Source organism: Phoca vitulina, unplaced genomic scaffold (assembly GCF_004348235.1).
Source record: "Phoca vitulina isolate PV1807 unplaced genomic scaffold, GSC_HSeal_1.0 scaffold15, whole genome shotgun sequence".
In the NCBI taxonomy this organism is placed as follows: Eukaryota; Metazoa; Chordata; class Mammalia; order Carnivora; family Phocidae; genus Phoca; species Phoca vitulina.
This window is the reverse complement of record NW_022589718.1, coordinates 12,823,726-12,841,406: the sequence shown is the minus strand read 5'-3', so window position 1 is coordinate 12,841,406 and position 17,681 is coordinate 12,823,726. Positions and strand designations below refer to the sequence as shown.

General features: G+C 36.5%; 1 protein-coding gene across 1 annotated transcript in view; it reads right to left on the bottom strand.

Annotated features, from left to right (window-relative positions):
• TEX15 (testis expressed 15, meiosis and synapsis associated) overlaps positions 1 to 16,078 on the bottom strand; it is a 72,660-nt gene extending 56,582 nt beyond the window's left edge. Inside the window, exons 1-2 of the mRNA XM_032413792.1 lie at positions 16,002 to 16,078; positions 213 to 363 (exon numbers count right to left, since the gene is read on the bottom strand). Coding sequence (XP_032269683.1) covers positions 213 to 351 — 139 coding nt within the window. The 5' untranslated portion in view covers positions 352 to 363; positions 16,002 to 16,078. The remainder of the gene's footprint in view (positions 1 to 212; positions 364 to 16,001) is intronic.
• Positions 16,079 to 17,681: the final 1,603 nt, after the last annotated feature.

The window sequence follows — 17,681 nt, the reverse complement described above, 5'->3', positions numbered from 1 at the left end:
TTATGTATGATATCCAGAATTTTTAAGTGTACTTAGGAGACATATCTGTTCTATGTACCTTTGTGTGGATACATGTGTGTTTAAGGAATTAAAGGCATGACTTAACCTAATTTTATATAGTCAAAACAGAAGACGAACATAAACTAAGAATCAGAGAAATGCAGTAATAGTTATGAAATAAACTCATCTTCCATGGAGACAGTAAATATTACCTTTCTCAGCTGTCCTCCTGATCTTGGGAATAGTGAATTTTTTCAGAGGATTGACTTCTACACCAGCGACTAATAAAGGTTCACTGGTTGAGTTCATTTTCCATAGTGTCTTGTGTTTAGCAATCTCTTTCATTTCCATTTTGTTGGTGGCCTAAAATCAACCCCAAGTTATTAAGCAAAAGGTCAATAAACACATAAAAGGCAATGGCAGTAAAACGGTTTAAAAATTCTTACATGGAATTGAATATATATTATTGGTCACATTCACAACAGATTCCAATCTCAATTTGCCAAAATAAAAAATGAATTAACAGTTTTAGCTTTTATGTAATTTTTTGAATATTTATTTTGTAGTTTCTAAAGACCTTTTCTGTGTAATTTATGTAACTATAATTGGGTAACCAAAAGTCTGTGTTCCTGAAAAGCTTAATAACTTACAAACAATTTTTATTAACATTTAGTAAAATTCTTGCCAAATACTATATTTTTAAAAGTATTTTGCTGACACACTTCTGTGAATAGAATGATATTCTTGAAATCAGAATCTCTCCTTTGGAAGAAACTTATTAAAGTTGTAAACCAACTACTGCACAACTATCCCTACGATAGCCTGAACAATCACCCATCGGCTATTGTTCCATAGTATCATTCTATAAACGGATTAAGACCTCATAAATTGTCATACTAGTAACAGATTTCTTTTCTTCCCTCCTTTCTCTCTCCAGCCCTCCCTCTCCCCCCACCCAACACAATGATTCTTAACCTTTCAAGTAGAACTCATATTAGGCACTGAAGGAGAGTAATGGAGCCTACACACAGAGAAATATATGTAGACATGGATTTTTCATACCATTTCATAATATGATTCACAGGCCTCCTGATAGCTATCAACTGCTTAGTTCAAACTTAGATCATAGTCTACATTAAGAGTTGCCAAAATTCTACAGAAGGATCACAAAGGAGAAGATTCTACAGAAAGTTCACAAAAGATCTTGCCCTCAATCTCCACTCCACCCTTTATGAAAGATAATCTTACAGCCTCCCAATCAATGGATCATGGATAAGAATAGGGAATGGACAAGGACCTCTAGAAATAGAAGAAAATCAGTCTTTTTCTCATCCAGCCTCATTGATAGACACCAGTAGTGTTTCCTTCTAACAAGAATACCCTTAAGATACACTAGCTTGAGCCAGAGTGCCTGGCTGGCTCAGTTGGTAGAGCACATGACTCTTGATCTTGGGGTTATGAGTTTGAGCCCATGTTGGAAGGGAAGAATAACTTATTTAATGACTTAAATTACAAAAAAAAAAACCCAAACCTCTTCAATTAATCATACCTACCCTCTGACCCAGCAATTGCACTACTGGGTATTTACCCCAAAAATATAGATGTAGTGAAAAGAAGGGGCATATGCACCCCAATGTTCATAGCAGCAAAGTCCACAACAGCCAAATTGTGGAAGGAGCCGAGATGCCCTTCAACAGACGAATGATTAAGAAGATGTGGTTCATATATACAATGGAATATTACTCAGCCATCAGAAAAGATGAATACCCACCATTTGCATCGACATGGATGGAACTGGAGGGGATTATGCTAAGTGAAATAAGTCAAGCAGAGAAAGACAATGATCATATGGTTTCACTCATATGTGGAACATAAGGAATAGCATGAAGGACATTAGGGGAAGGAAGGGAAAACTGAAGGGAGGGGAAGTCAGAGGGGGAGATGAACCATGAGAGACTATGGACTCTGGGAAACAATCTGAGGGTTTCAGAGGGGAGGGGGGTGGAGGGATGGGTTAGCCTGGTGATGGGTATTAAGGAGGGCACGTGTTGTAATGAGCACTGGGTGTTATAAGCAAATAATGAATCATGGAACAACATCAAAAACTTATGATGTACTGTATGGTGACTAACATAATAATAAAAAAAAGAAAGAGAAAAATCAATTCTAAAAACTTCAAGAATAGTTAATGCACAAGGCACGGTGCATATTAGGTCCTTAACAGATAGTTGAATGAATGAATGAATGAATGAATGAATGAATGAAAAAGATCAAACAAATCAAAAGCAGAAAGGTTCCCTAACAACTAAAACATATATTCATATAGGACTTGTATATTATGAGCAGATTTAAGCTAATACATTTAAGGATTATACAAGGGGCACCTGGGTGGCTCAGTCAGTTAAGCATCTGACTCTTGATTTCAGCTCAGGTCATGATCTCAGGGTTGTGGGATCCAGCCCTGAGATGGGCTCCACGCTCAGTGCAGAGTCTGCTTGAAATTCTCTCTCTCCCTCTGTCCTTCCCCCTGTTTGCACTCACTCTCTCTAAATGAATAAAATCATTTAAAGAAAGGATTATACAAAATAATACATTCTAAGAAAAACTTATTAAAACTGCATTAGCCTGGTGATGGGTATTAAAGAGGGCACATACTGAATGGAGCACTGGGTGTTATACGCAAACAATGAATTGTGGAACACTACATCAAAAACTAATGTACTGAATGGAGCACTGGGTGTTATATGCAAACAATGAATCATGGAACACTACATCAAAAACTAATAATGTAATGTATGCCGATTAACATAACATAATAAAATTTTTAAAAAATGCAAAAAAACCTAATGATATAATGTATGGTGATTAACATAATAAAAATTTAAAAAAACGAATTCAAAGAAAAAATTAAACAAATTCATCATCTTAATACTATTAATAAATTAAATTAGTAGTTACAAACAGATTCAAAAAATAAATATATTAATGTATCACAAACAAGCGGAGTTCACCCCTGGGGCTCAATCCCAGGACCCTGAGATCATGGCATCCAGGCACCCCAAAATTCACTTATATTTTTAAAAATGTTTAGTAAAGAGGAATTGACACATTCATAATTTGATGAGTATCTACCAAAAATTTATAGCAAATTGCTAAATATCAAAAGTACTACCTTTTTAAATTTTTTTTTAACTTTTTTTTTTTTTAAAGATTTTATTTATTCATTTGAGACACAGAGATAGAGAGCATGGGCAGGGGAAGAGGCAGAGGCAGAGGGAGAAGCAGGCTCCCCGCTGAGCCAGGAGCCTGATGCGGGGCTTGATCCCAGGACCCTGGGATCATGACCTGAGCTGAAGGCAGACGCTTAACCATCTGAGCCACCCAGGTGCCCCCAGAAGCACTACCTTTTAAATTAAGAGTGGTGGGGGGTGGGAGGGATGGGGTGGCTGGGTGATAGACATTGGGGAGGGTATGTGCTATGGTGAGCACTGTGAATTGTGTTAAGACTGTTGAATCACAGACCTGTACCTCTGAAACAAATAATACATTATATGTTAAAAAAAAAAGAAGACAGTAGGAAGGGAAAAATGAAGGGGGGGAAATCGGAGGAGGAGATGAACCATGAGAGACTATGGAAACTGAGAAACAAACTGAGGGTTCTAGAGGGGAGAGGGGTGGGGGGATGCGTTAGCCTGGTGATGGGTATTAAAGAGGGCACGTATTGAACGGAGCACTGGGTGTTATACGCAAACAAGGAATCATGGAACACTACATCAAAAACTAATGATGTAAAGTATGGTGACTAACATAAAAAATTAAAAAAATGAACCAAAAAAAAAAAAAAGAATAAAACAAGAATAGCTATGCTTCCTTTTAACAGTAGGATGTTATGATTTTTTGCCTAAGTAAAATTCATTCTTCATCTGTCTAAAACTTCATCCAAGTTTTCTCCTTCAAGCTGAGACTCACACTCTTTCAGTCCTAGAAATTCCCAAGCCTTTTTCCTTTCCTCTTTAGCTTGCCTTTATACCTTTTATTTCACAGGGGCAGATGGCAAGAAAGGCAAAAAAATCATAATGTTTCAAATTTTGGTTCTACCGTTAATTAATAATATTATGTTAGGGAAAATGCCTAACTTCTCTGAGGCTAGTAATAGTATCAATACCTCACATGGAGGTCTAAGTCTATTTTAAAAGAATACTTGGGGGCGCCTGGGTGGCTCAGTTAAGCATCTGCCTTCGGCTCAGGTCATGATCCCAAAGTCCTGGGATCGAGCCCCACGTCGGGCTCTCCGCTCAGTGGGGAGCAGCCTGCTTCTCCCTCTCCCTCTGCCTGCTGCTCCCCTGCTTGTGCTGTCAAATAAATAAAATCTTAAAAAAAAAAAATATTTGTACTGAGTTTCCTAAGACCATTACCAAACATTAAGGACTTGAATGCTTGGGAGATTAGGGATTACTGAATAAACCTCCAAAATCTTTTACCTGATTACTGTCAGAGTCTTAGTAATAGAATTAGGTGTTTCAACTGAAAAACTAAGAGAGCCCTAGAGTTTAGTAAGTTTCAACTGCTATCACTTATGTAAAGGTTTCCTAACATAAAGTAACTGAGGATAACTGCAGATACACAAAGCATTAATGAGAAACTTTTTTTTCAGTTCTCCTTCAAACTTTTGAGTCAGCTTGTTATTAACTTTAAAATCTCTAAAAGTTTGCTGATCTCTCTTTAACAACAAAAAATGACTCAGTTTCAGAATTTTCTGGCAAATAATACTGTTCTATTTTAATTTATTTTTACAATTACCTTTTATTTGTGCCAATACTGATTTTCTATTCATTTTCCATCCAAAATATACTTAAGTAAAAAATAAGTCTATTTTAGAATATTACAGCAATTACTGTAATGATGATATGTAACGATAATACAGCAAAGATCATTCATTCCTCTTCTAGTAATCTCAGGACAGAGTTCCTGATGAACAAATAAATGATGACTAAGCAATAAGAACTTTAGTCACAAAAGTAAATTCTGTGTTCTTCTGTAGAGTGCTAAATGGTTCAAACTAAGAATTACTTCTGATAAACAAAAGGTTAAATCAGATCATACATATGATAAACTGCATATACACTTAGTGAAATTAAGCCAAGAATCCCTCAATTAAGACTACACAATGCAGACGTGAAATACATTTTTGTTCTGTTTTTCATTTTACAGATCAGGGATTGGCAAATTATGGCCTACTATTAGTTTTCATAGGGACTACAAGCTAAATGACTGAAAAAAATTGAGAATAGTATCTCATGTCACTTAAAAAATTATATGAAATTCAAATAAAAGGGTCCATAGTAAGTTTTACTGGGACAGCCACACCCATTCATCTATCTATCCTCTACAGCTGCTTTACTATTAGAAAAGCATAGCTGAGGGGCACCTGGGTGACTCAGTTGTTAAGCATCTGCCTTCAGCTCAGGTCATGATCCCAGGGTCCTGGGATCGAGCCCCGCATCGGGCTCCCTGCTCAGCGGGAAGCCTGCTTCTCCCTCTCCCACTCCCCATGCTTGTGTTCCCTCTCTTGCTGTGTCTCTGTCAAATAAATAAATAAAATCTTTAAAAAAAAAAAAGAAAAGCATAGCTGAGTAAATGTGACAGAGACCCTATAGCCTACAAAGACTAAAATGTTTACTATCTGGCCCTTTACAGAGAGTCTGCCAACCTGTTAGAGATGAAGCAATATAACGGAATATCAAAGAATTGGGACAATAAAAACTAGGTCTCATGATTTCTCCATTTCAGGGCTCTTTCTCCTATTATCTCTCCACTGTATTCTGAATTTCATCCCTACTCACTTTCTCGGCATCCTGCCCAAAAGCATTTAAACAAGCTCCAACCCGATCATTTTAAAAACAAAATAGAATCTGCCAGGATCATATTTGTCCTAATCTAGATCACCTCCCACTTCCTCCTCAATCTATTTCAATTTCCAACTCCACCTCAATAGCAATCTTCAGTCACCAGTGATTTTTCACATCAGTATCTCACTCATGTAAAGTACACTTCTGGTTCAAAACTTACTTGGCCTCTCTACATTTAATACTCTTGACCAATCTGGTCCTGAAATAATACTCTCTTCCCCTGACTTCTGTGACTTCTTAATCCTGATTTCATGTAGTGCTTTCTCAGTCTTTTAATAATTCATCTTTATTTGGCTTTTATTATTGTTTTAATTTTTACTTATATAAGGAAAATAAAATATTCTCTTCAAAGATTTTTTAGTATTTTATCAAGCTAATTTTAGTCAACAACAAAAACAGAATCTTCTGGTTTTAATTTGCATTTCTTTCAGTACTAGTGAGGATGAATAATTTTATTTTTTTCTATCACTTGTTCCCATCTTTTTTTCCATTTTTTCTTTTTACAGGTTAAGATGGTTTTTAAATGATTAGTAAGGACTCTATATACAGAGAAATTAGTTTTTGTCTGTTATAAGTTTTGCAATATTTTTTTTTTTTTTTAAAGATTTTATTTATTTATTTGACAGAGAGAGACAGCGAGAGAGGGAACACAAGCAGGGGGAGTGGGAGAGGGAGAAGCAGGCTTCCCGCCGAGCAGGGAGCCCGATGCGGGGCTCGATCCCAGGACCCTGGGATCATGACCTGAGCCGAAGGCAGCCGCTTAACCAACTGAGCCACCCAGGCGCCCCTGCAATATTTTTGTCTTAATTTCGTTTATGGTATTTGCCTCCCATAGCAAAATTTTAATTTTTGTGTAGTTTAATTTTTTTTTAAGATTTTTATTTATTCATGAGAGACAGAGGGAGAAAGAGAGGGAGAGAGAGAGAGAGAGAAAGAGAGAGAGGCAGAGGGAGAAACAGGCTCCCTGCTGAGAAAGGAACCCGATGCGGGACTCGATCCCAGGACCCTGGGATCATGACCTGAGCTGAAGGCAGATGCTTAACCATTTGAGCCACTCAGGCGCCCTGTGTAGTTTAATTTCTCAATCCATTATTATAATGGATTTTTATCCTATTACCAGAAGTGTGTGAGAATTCCAGTTGTTCCATATTGTCACGTCATTTGATATTGGCAGACTTTAATTTCTGCCAATCTGATATCTGCAAATGCCATCTCACTATGGTTGGTTTGCATTTGTTTGATTTTTGATGAGACTGACTATATTTATTGGTCATTTGTGTTTTCAAACCTGGGATGTGCCTGGTTCAAGTTTTTTTACCCACTTTTCTATGAGGCTATTTATTCTATGTTATTTGCAAAAAATCTGTTTGAGATACTAGCTCTTCACCAATCACACTTGTTGCAAATAGTTTCCCCTCACTTTTTAAACAAAACTATTTAATGTAGTTGAAATTATGAGTTTCTGGGGCACCTGGGTGGCTCAGTCGTTAAGCGTCTGCCTTCAGCTCAGGTCATGATCCCATGGTCTGGGATCAAGCCCCACATCGGGCTCCTGCTCTGCGGGGGAACTGCTTCTCCCTCTCCCACTCCCCCTGCTTGTGTTCCCTCTCTCGCTGTCTCTCTCTGTGTCAAATATATAAAAACTTAAAAAAAATTATGAATTTTTTCCTTTATATTTGTGTTTTTGCTTTTGATCAAATTTAAGAAATGATTCTCCCCAAGGTTTAAAGATAATCCCCTTGGGGTGCCTGCCTTTGGCTCAGCTCATGATCCTGGGGTCCTGGGATCGAGCCCTGCATCGAGCCCCAATTCGGGCTCCCTGCTCAGTGGGAAGCCTGCTTCTCCCTCTCCCCCACTTGTGTTCCTTCTCTTGCTGTGTCTCTCTGTCAAATAAATAAATAAAATCTTTAAAGATCCTTAAAGATAATCCCCTCTATTTTCTTCTAAAAGTTTTATAGTTTTGTCTTTTACCTTTTAAATCTTTAAATCACCTGAAATTCATTTTGGTCTGAGGTAAGAAGGACTCAATTTTTCCATATGAGTATCAAATCATGCTAGCATTTATTTGAAAACTCTTTCCCTATTTATCTATGCTTCTCTAACATAAATCAACTTTCCATATGTGCATGAATTCTAGGTTCTCAGATCTGTTTTACTGGTTGGTGTCTTTCTGTATTCCTGCACCAACATGATACCACAGTAATTGATATATGTTTGGACATAACTGAAAGAAAAGAAAAAACAAATCTTGTTCTTCTGAAGCATCTTTGCTTTTACATACATATTTTAAAATGTTTGTCTAATAAATCTTGTTTAGGTTTTAAATAAAAATTTACTGAACCTACCACTGATCAAGGACATTGTTTTACTAGTCTTCCTATCTTAAACACAGGCTATCTCCCCACTTAGTCATATCATTAATATCTTTCAATAAAGCCTTATTTTTTCCATGAGGGTCTAACATGTTTTAAAGAATTTATTCTAAGTTCTTCATAATTTTAAAATTACTACACGTTATCTTTTTAAAAAGTTTTATTTATTCACTGCTAATGTTTAAAATGGCATTTGGGATGACAGTAATAATGACTAACATTCATCTGTAACACTTATTAGGAATCAGACACTTATCTAAGTGCTTTAGATATATATTGATCCATTTAATCATCATATCCCTATGAGATACCCTTATTTTAAATTATCGAAAAAGGTGTAAGTTAAATAATGTGCCCAAGGACACATAGCTAGGAAGTGTTTGTTGAATCTGGAATTCAAAGCCAGGCAGTCTGGCATCAGAGTAAATGCACTCAACTAGTAGGCAAAATGACCTTCAGTGAAACTGGTTTCTACACATGGACTACCCAGAAACCTTGCTAAGCTCCTATTAATTCTAATAACTTGTCTTCATAAACAACCATATCCTCTCTGTATGATGAAGGGCATATAATAATGATTTTCAGTTTATTTTTTTCCCAATTACTGTAACATTTATTTCTTATGTCTGCCTTACTGGGCAGGCTGGGAGTTCTAACATGTCAAATATAAATGATAATGTCAGGTGCCTTGGTTTTTTCCCTGAACTTAAAGGGAATGTTTTAAATCTTTACAACTGAATGATAAATTCTATTTTTTTTTGAAAGACCTGCTGTATCTGGTCAAATTTTCCTGGGTATAAAATTCTAGACTGACTGCCATTTTCTCTCAGCACTCTTAAGATATTATCCCACTATTTAATACCATCCACTGCTCCTATTAAGAAATCGCCTATCTAATTGTCACTCATTTATTGGCAAATCTTTTTTCTCTGACAGCTTTTAAAAATCTTTGTCTCTGGTGTTCTGCATTTTCATTTTCACGTTCTAGTGTAAGTATATCATGGACTTCTTGTATTTAAGGTGTGGTGGTATCTTTGACATTTATGTGAAATTTTCTGCAACTTTATCTTTGAATATTGTGGCACTGTTCTATTTCCTTAGAACTTCTAGTTAACTATGTGCAAACTTCTACCTTTATTCTTCATTTCTTAACCCCTAATTCATATATTTCATCTCTTTTTCCTAGGTTGAATTCTCAATAAAGTTGATTTAAAATATTTAACACACACATACACACACATTTAAAAAAGAGTGATAGGATATCTGAGTTGTCTGCTTTAAAATTATCCAGTTTATAACTGCTGAACCTTGAAAATGGGTACCTGGGGTTCATTATAGTATTCTATTTTCATATATGTTAGAATTTTCCATGATAAAAATAGAAGTATAAGAGTGTTTGGCTAAATATGCATAAATTATCTTTAAAAGATAACATTAGTTGTCTATGGAGAAAAGAATACTAGGTGGTTTAGGAATGGGGAGGAGAGAAATTTATCAGTTTATATCTTTATTACCATAATTTTTATCTTCACAAATTTATAAACTCTTAATAATGAAAATAATCTGCTCACTATTGCAACAAAAAATATGAAATACCGAAGAATAAACTTAAGAAATGGTCTGGGCTGATAGGAAGACTTCTAAAAAACTGAGGGTCATAAAAGATTTGCTTAAGGAGGGAACAGGCATAATTTATTATTGAGAAGGAGTATTTATTATTGTGAATATGCAAAATCTTCCTACATTAAGTCCCTAAAGTTGACTCAATCCTGATGCTAACAAAAATAATACTAAAGGTTATATAGAAAAAGAAACATAATCAAGGAAATTTGAGAAAGTAACTGGAGGAAGAAAACTGGCACTATTAAATATTATAATTTATTTAATAATTACAATAATTTTAATTAGCTGGGTATACGATCACTCAAATTTAAGTTTTATTAATAAGCAAGAGAATAGTAAGTAATAGGCAACTTTAAAACTATGGTTATTGAAACAAAAATAAACAATGGAACACCACAGTCAGAAAAAACACCAAAAAATCCCCAGAATTTTGAAGATGTTAATATTGGTATTTCAGATCAGTGGGGAATCTATGGTATTTAAACAGTACCTAGTCATATGGAAAACAAGAACACAAAAGTTAAAACTACAATGAAGTATATTTTTTCCATACCTCTCAGATCAGAAAATATTAAAGTCTGACATCAAGTGCTGAAAAAGGTGCAGAGCAACCAGAACTCTCATATACTTCTGGTGATTGTGTAAACTGGTAGTCACTTTAGAAAACAATTAGGTGTTATCTTCTAAAGTTGATGTGCATTACCTTCTGACCTAGCAACTCCATTCTCTAGGTATAAATACTCAAGCATCAATTCACAAAGTGTGATCTGAAAATTTCTGAGGGTCCCCAAGAGCATTTCAAAGCAACAGCAAGGACTGCTTTTCCAACTATGTATCTGTGAGGTCGTATTTCTTCACATTCTTCAACCAAAACAACAAAAACTGCAGAAGACTACATACAGAAGCAGGTATGAGAATTCACCTGACTCTATTAAGCCTGATTTGCAATAATGGAAAACAATAGCACTCTTCTTTGGGAAATATAGTTTTTTTCCCCCCAAGTTATATGATTTGTTAGTATATAATTGTTTTTTTGTTTTTAAAGTTTTTAATTTTTTTAGTAATCTCTATACCCAATGCAGGGTTCGAATTCACAACCTTGAGATCAAGAGTTGTATGCTCTTATGGGGCGCCCGGGTGGCTCAGTCGTTAAGCATCTGCCTTCGGCTTGGGTCGTGATCCCAGGGTCCTGGGACTGAGCCCCGCATCGGGCTCCCTGCTCCGCGGGAAGCCTGCTTCTCCCTCTCCCACTCCCCCTGCTTGTGTTCCCTCTCTCGCTGTGTCTGTCAAATAAATAAAATCTTAAAAAAAAAAAAAAAGTGTTGTACGCTCTTCTGACTGAGCCAGTCAGGTGCCCCAGTATACAAGTGTTTATAGTAATGTTATCACAGTATGTATTATCTGTTATATTGTTTTCTCTTCCATTTCTCATATTGGTTTTTGAATCTTCTGTGATTTTTTAGATTTTATTTTTAAGTAATCTCTATACCCAACTTGGAGCTCAAACTTACAACCCAGAGATCAAGAGTCGCATTCTCTACTGACTGAGCCAGCCAGGCGCTCCTCCTTTTCTTCTTAGTTAATATAGTTAAAGCACTGCCAGTTTTATTTTTTTTTAAAAAACTGGTCATTACTTTCAATGTTATGTTGTTATTTATTTCTGACTTCTTTGTTGTTTCCTTCTTCTACTAAATTATAGCAAAATTTCTTTTTTCCCTAGTTCCTTTTAAATGGTGCCAACATAAATGGTTATATATTTGTAATGAAATAAGATCCTGAGAACATAATATAAAATTTCAAGTTAGATATGAATATACAGTATAATCATTCATGACACGCTCTAGCAATACTGGGCATTTCAGGGGAAAGGAAATCTAGAACCTTAGGAAAATTATTAATGAAGTAAGTGACCAGGAGCAAATTTAGCTTCAATCCTGATACAAAGTACGCCAAAAGAAGCTGGTAAAAAAAAAATACAATGGTTAAAGAGAAATAGATTATAATGAAGCTAAAAAAGCACAACAGGAAAGATGGAATGGGAGGCACATCAAGAGATTGCAGTCAAAAAGGTAAAGAGGGGTGCTTGGGTGGCTCAGTCAGTTGAGCGTCTGACTCAATCTCAGCTCAGGTCTTGATCTCGGGGTTGTCAGTTCAAGCCCTGCATTAGGCTCCACGCTGGGCATGGAGCCTACATAAAAAAAAAGTTTAGAGAGAGTGTCTGGAACACTAGCGCAGTGGCCAGTATTGGTTTCTGGTAATGAAGTGTTTCCAAGTGGAAATGAAGCATTACACTGAGGAGGTCAAGAGCAGAAAGGTCGAGACCCATGAAAAGGAAGGGGGTGGTGACAGAAAACTGGAAGGAAAAATTCCTTCTGATGTCATAATAAACAAATAGAACACTCAGAGGGAAAATATGAATACTGGAGGAATTTTCAAAGCTCTCCAATAGATGAGGCTGAACTAACATAAAAAAGCAAGGTCATAATCAAAAGGATAGGGATCTGTATCATGAGAAGAAAAAAAAAGCTCATACCAAAAAAAAATATGGGGGCGCCTGGGTGGCTCAGTCGGTTAAGCGACTGCCTTCGGCTCATGTCATGATCTCGGGGTCCTGGGATCGAGCCCCACATCGGGCTCTCTGCTCGGCGGGAAGCCTGCTTCTCCCTCTCCCACTCCCCCTGCTTGTGTTCCCTCTCTCACTTTCTCTCTCTCTGTCAAATAAATAAATAAAATCCTTAAAAAAAAAAAAAACAAAAAAAATATGTAGTATAATGACACCTAACTTTACATAGATTTTCAATAAATGTCTGTTAAATTAGGGAGGGGGGACTGAAGAGGTAAAGTTAAACAATACATTGTTTTTCATGGACTAGAAGCCTGTAACCCCTTGAAGGAGCAGAGAATGCCTCTAAGCTGTTATCAGTAAAATCTATTAATTCTTTTGTTTCACTTATAGAATGTTGTTGACTTTTGTCTATCAATTTGGGCACACCAGCATCTGGCTGAGCATCAGATCATTCCTTCTTATTGATTTCAGATGCAACATCTATGTAGCCTTATTTGCAACACATATCCCATTAGATAAATTTGTAAGTTATCCAAAGGCTTACATGTCAACACTTCATGAACACATACATTTAATTTTTATTATTTTATTTTATGTTTTGAGAGACAGAGAGCAGGAATGAGTTTGGGGGGGGTAGGAAGAGGGAGGGAGAGAGAGAATCCTAAGCAGGCTCCACAATCAGCGTGGAGCCTGATGCAGGGCTCGATCCCACAACCCCAAGACCGTGACCTGAGCCTAAACCAAGAGTAGGATGCCCAACCGACTGAGCCACCCAGGTGCCCATACACTTTGTGAACACATACATTTAAAGAAAGTTCAATTTCATCACTGCAGTGACTCAGGAAATTCTATCCTTAACTCTTTCAAGTTCTTGAGGTTTGGCTGAGGAGGAGAGAGGGACATTGGGAATGCCTAAATGCAGAAAAATGATAATCACGAGTTGCTTTTTTTTTTTTTTAAACTGCCCCTTAGGGGGACCTGGCTGGCTCAGTGGGTGGAACATGCGGCTCTTGATCTTGGGTCATGAGTTTGAGCCCCATCTTGGGTGTAGAGATTGCTTAAGTAAATTAAAAACAAACAAACAAACCTGCCCCTAAGTCTTACGCACAAAATGTAGAAATTATTAAATAAAAGATGTTTCTAGGTCATCTCCATCTTCATATAAAATTAATGGAAAACTTAAAATAACAAAGGAAGCTTGAGTAGTTTTATTATACTTTTTTTTTTTTTTAAAGATTTTATTTATTTATTTGACAGAGAGAGACACAGCGAGAGAGGGAACACAAGCAGGGGGAGTGGGAGAGGGAGAAGCAGGCTTCCCGGAGAGTAGGGAGCCTGATGCGGGGCTCGATCCCAGGACCCTGGGATCATGACCTGAGCCGAAGGCAGACGCTTAACGACTGAGCCACCCAGGCGCCCCTTATTATACTTTTAATTTCATTTAAGATGGACATTAGGACTATCTTATATCTTTTCTGATCATCTTGTTTATTCTGCCACTGCCAAATTTCAGAATCTTTTAGAAAGAGCACCATGGGGAGATTAGCAAATCCTTTTGGAAAAGATGAGCCATCTGTTGAGTCCTACTTCCCTTGAGGCCATTACTGTGAATCACAGACAAGGGTTTATAATAACTACAGAGTAATTCCAGTAGCTACGTGGACTCACTACAGCAAATAACAAGATTTAAAAAAAAAAAAAAGAAAAAAGCCAACATAATTCCCAAGAGAATAGGTCTACTCTGTTGATACTTGTTTTACTGAGGTTTAGAAGATTTAGGCAAGAAGAACCTGTGTGCTTCTGAAAAACAGTGTGCATATCAAGCACTTCTCTAGAAAGATGTGCTGTATCAAAAGAAAATGTCATACATTAGAATGCACTATTTATCTAAACTCCTGGAAATTTATAGTAAAATTATACTAATTTGGACTACTAGGGTAGAATAAAATCTTACTACCTGGGGGTGGATGTAATAAATATATTATGAAATGTTAACAAATAAAAATCTGAGAATTATCAAATAAAAATTAAGAGAAGCTCTCAGATTTGTTTTGAAGACTTTGCTAAGACTGAACGAGCAACTTTTTCCCCAAATGCAAAAAAATCTGGAACTGATCACAGTGATTAAAACATTCACAGAAAAACATCTTAAATTCTCAGGCCCAGTTACAACTAGCTGAGGCTCACCTAGCTACAGAGTTCAAACTCCTGTGACTTAACAATCCGACTTCTCACTTTCCTTCCAAATTGTCTTTATGAAATTAGCTTGAAAAAGAATGTTTTTGAAGTATTTATGATATAGTAAAGAAAGGACTCTACACAAGAAGACAGCAGACATGGGTTTCTTGTCCTGATTCTGCCACTCACAAAATGTGTGCTCCTAAGCTTTACTCTTCTCATCTGTGTTTCAGTAAGGCTTAAAGCTGTATTATAAACTATAAAATGTTTTGCTTCCTCCTAAACCTATCCCTCTCTCTACCACTTTCAGGCTCTATTTGTTTACATTTTTACATTTGTTTACACACAGGCATAAGCAAGAAATAGTACACTGTATGCAAGCTGATATCATAAAAGTTTGACAGCTTTGTAAGTTAACGAGCCTCAATACCTCTCCTTTTATTTTTTTTTAAAGATTTTTATTTATTTGACAGAGAGAGAGCAAGCACAAGCAGGGGGAGCTGCAGAGGGAGAGGGAGAAACAGGCTCCCCACTGAGCAAGGAGCCCGATGCGGGACTCCATCCCAGGACCATGATTTCATGACCTGAGCTGAAGGCAGACGCTTAACTGACTGAGCCACCCGGACACCCCTGCTAACTTTTAAACTACTTAAAAAACTTATTTCCTTAGAGTACTTCTGTCTATGATTATGGCACTTTTATTTTTTAAATGTCAACAGTTGGTCTAATTTCCATCCTCTGAGATGTTTTTAGAATCAAGCAATATAATTTAAAACCCATCTGATTAATATGTGGGTGACCAAATGTAACAATACCACTTTTGTAGTTTTATGATTTTATTAACACAAATAAGACATGCACACAATACCACTTTTGATTAAAAATGGAGCAGTGAAAAAAATCTGGCTCCAAAATAACTAAGTTTCTTATTCTGCTTAAGTACTAGTTCAAAGGCAATTCCAAACCTCAAATAACACAAATATTCTAAGCACTGTCTGCATATTGGCCTGACTTTCCAATTTAATTATTCAAAAATTGAATACTTATGGTAAATTAAAGTCAATTTTGTATGGGCCGATGTTCTCCACTGGACTATAATTTACCCGTTTTTCGATCTCCAGCACCAATCACAGATCCTCATAAAATAAGTACCCAATAAATATTTACTGCAAAAGATACTTTAAAAGTATTCCTCCAATGTGTGAAAAAATACACATATTCCTCACATCTCTTTTTTATTGCCAAATTACTTATAAATCAATTATAAAGTAGATTACTGATAGTGAGTTGAAAAAAAATCAATACAGTATTATAAGTAACAGCAGTAGCAAAATCATTATTTGAAATACTTACCACTCCTCAGTGGAATCTACCATCATACAGTTATGATCAGAATTCAGTCCATACATGAAAAATGACAAAGGAATACCTACAAAGAAAGAAAAAGGAAGACATGAAGAGAATTATGGTCAGAAGCTCCCTCCAGAATAAGCACTTTATTGTCCTCTCCATTTTCTTCCTCCTGATTTCTGCTTTCCTTTTAGTCCTGTTTCATTTGGGGGGAGGAAGGAATCTGTCTGCCACATGTCTCAGGGCCTTCTCTATCACACCCTTGCATTCTTTCTCCTTCTCCTCTTTTCTCCCTGCTCATTCTCTCTCTCAAATATATAAAATCTTTTAAAAAAAATTTAAAATGCTACACATTCTTTAAGAAAAAGTATTTATTAGTGAAACACCCAGCAAAACTTTGGACTGACTCCAAATTCTAGAGTTCTTCTTTTCTCCAAGTTAACCATTCAAGAAAATTAAAAATATATTTTTAAAGATTTTATTTATTTATTTAAGAGACAGAGCACATGCACAAGTGGGGGGGGCAAAGGGAGAGGGAGAAGCAGACTCCCCACTGAGCAGGGAGCCCGATGCAGGACTCGATTCCAGGACCCCAAGATCATGACCTGAGCTGAAGGCAGATACTTAACCAACAGAGCCACCCAGGTGCCCTGAAAAAGGTATTTAAAATAGACATTGTAGATACACTTTTGAAAAGAAAATGTTACTACTACCCATTTTAAAACTGTAAAAACAAAAGAACATGTTACCCTTTACTGATTATTTTGCCTATGTTTTAGTCAAGTGCTTTAATGAAGTGTCATCGCCAAAGAGACCCAAAGAAATAAAAGTAGAGAATATAAAGCAACAATCAGGGCTAAGGATAATCAAGGTAACAAAGACAAGAGACTGATATGAAAATATAATGCCAAATAATTTGGAAACTAAAAATTCTTTTTTAAAAAAGATTTTATGTGGGGTGCCTGGGTGGCTCAGTTGGTTAAGCGGCTGCCTTCGGCTGGGGTCGTGATCCCGGGGTCCTGGGATCGAGCCCCACATCGGGCTCCCTACTCAGCGGGAGGTCTGCTTCTCATTCTCCCACTGCCCCTGCTTATGTTCCTGCTCTCGCTGTCTCTCTCTCTGTTAAATAAATAAAATCTTTAAAAATAAAAAAAAAGATTTTATGTATTTATTTGACAGAGAGAGGGAACACAAACAAGGGGAGTAGCAGGGAGATGGAGACAGAGAAGAAGGCTCCCAGAGCAGGGAGCCTGACTCAGGCTCGATCCGAGCCAAAGGCAGATGCTTAACCGCCTGAGCCACCCAGGCGCCTTAGAAACTGAAAGTTCTGAGAATTTAATAGTGATGGTCTATCACTCACAAATTCCCATGATGAGAGCTGGCATTCACGTAAGAATATCAATAATGGCATGAAATATTTAGTAATAATTATATGGATAATATGTATATTTGGAAATTGATGATCTGTGGCATTTCCATGTCTACTGTAATTGTAGTAAGTTAAAGGATACTTTTTAAGTCAGTACATTAATAATAATCTGAAATAAACTTGTAAATTAACACAACTGGAGTGTATAAAAAACAAATATGTATAAGGATGTAAAAGTTACTAATACTTTTTTTTTTAATTTGATCGTGAAAGTTGCTCAAGAAAGGATATTAACACAAAAACACTTGCACAGA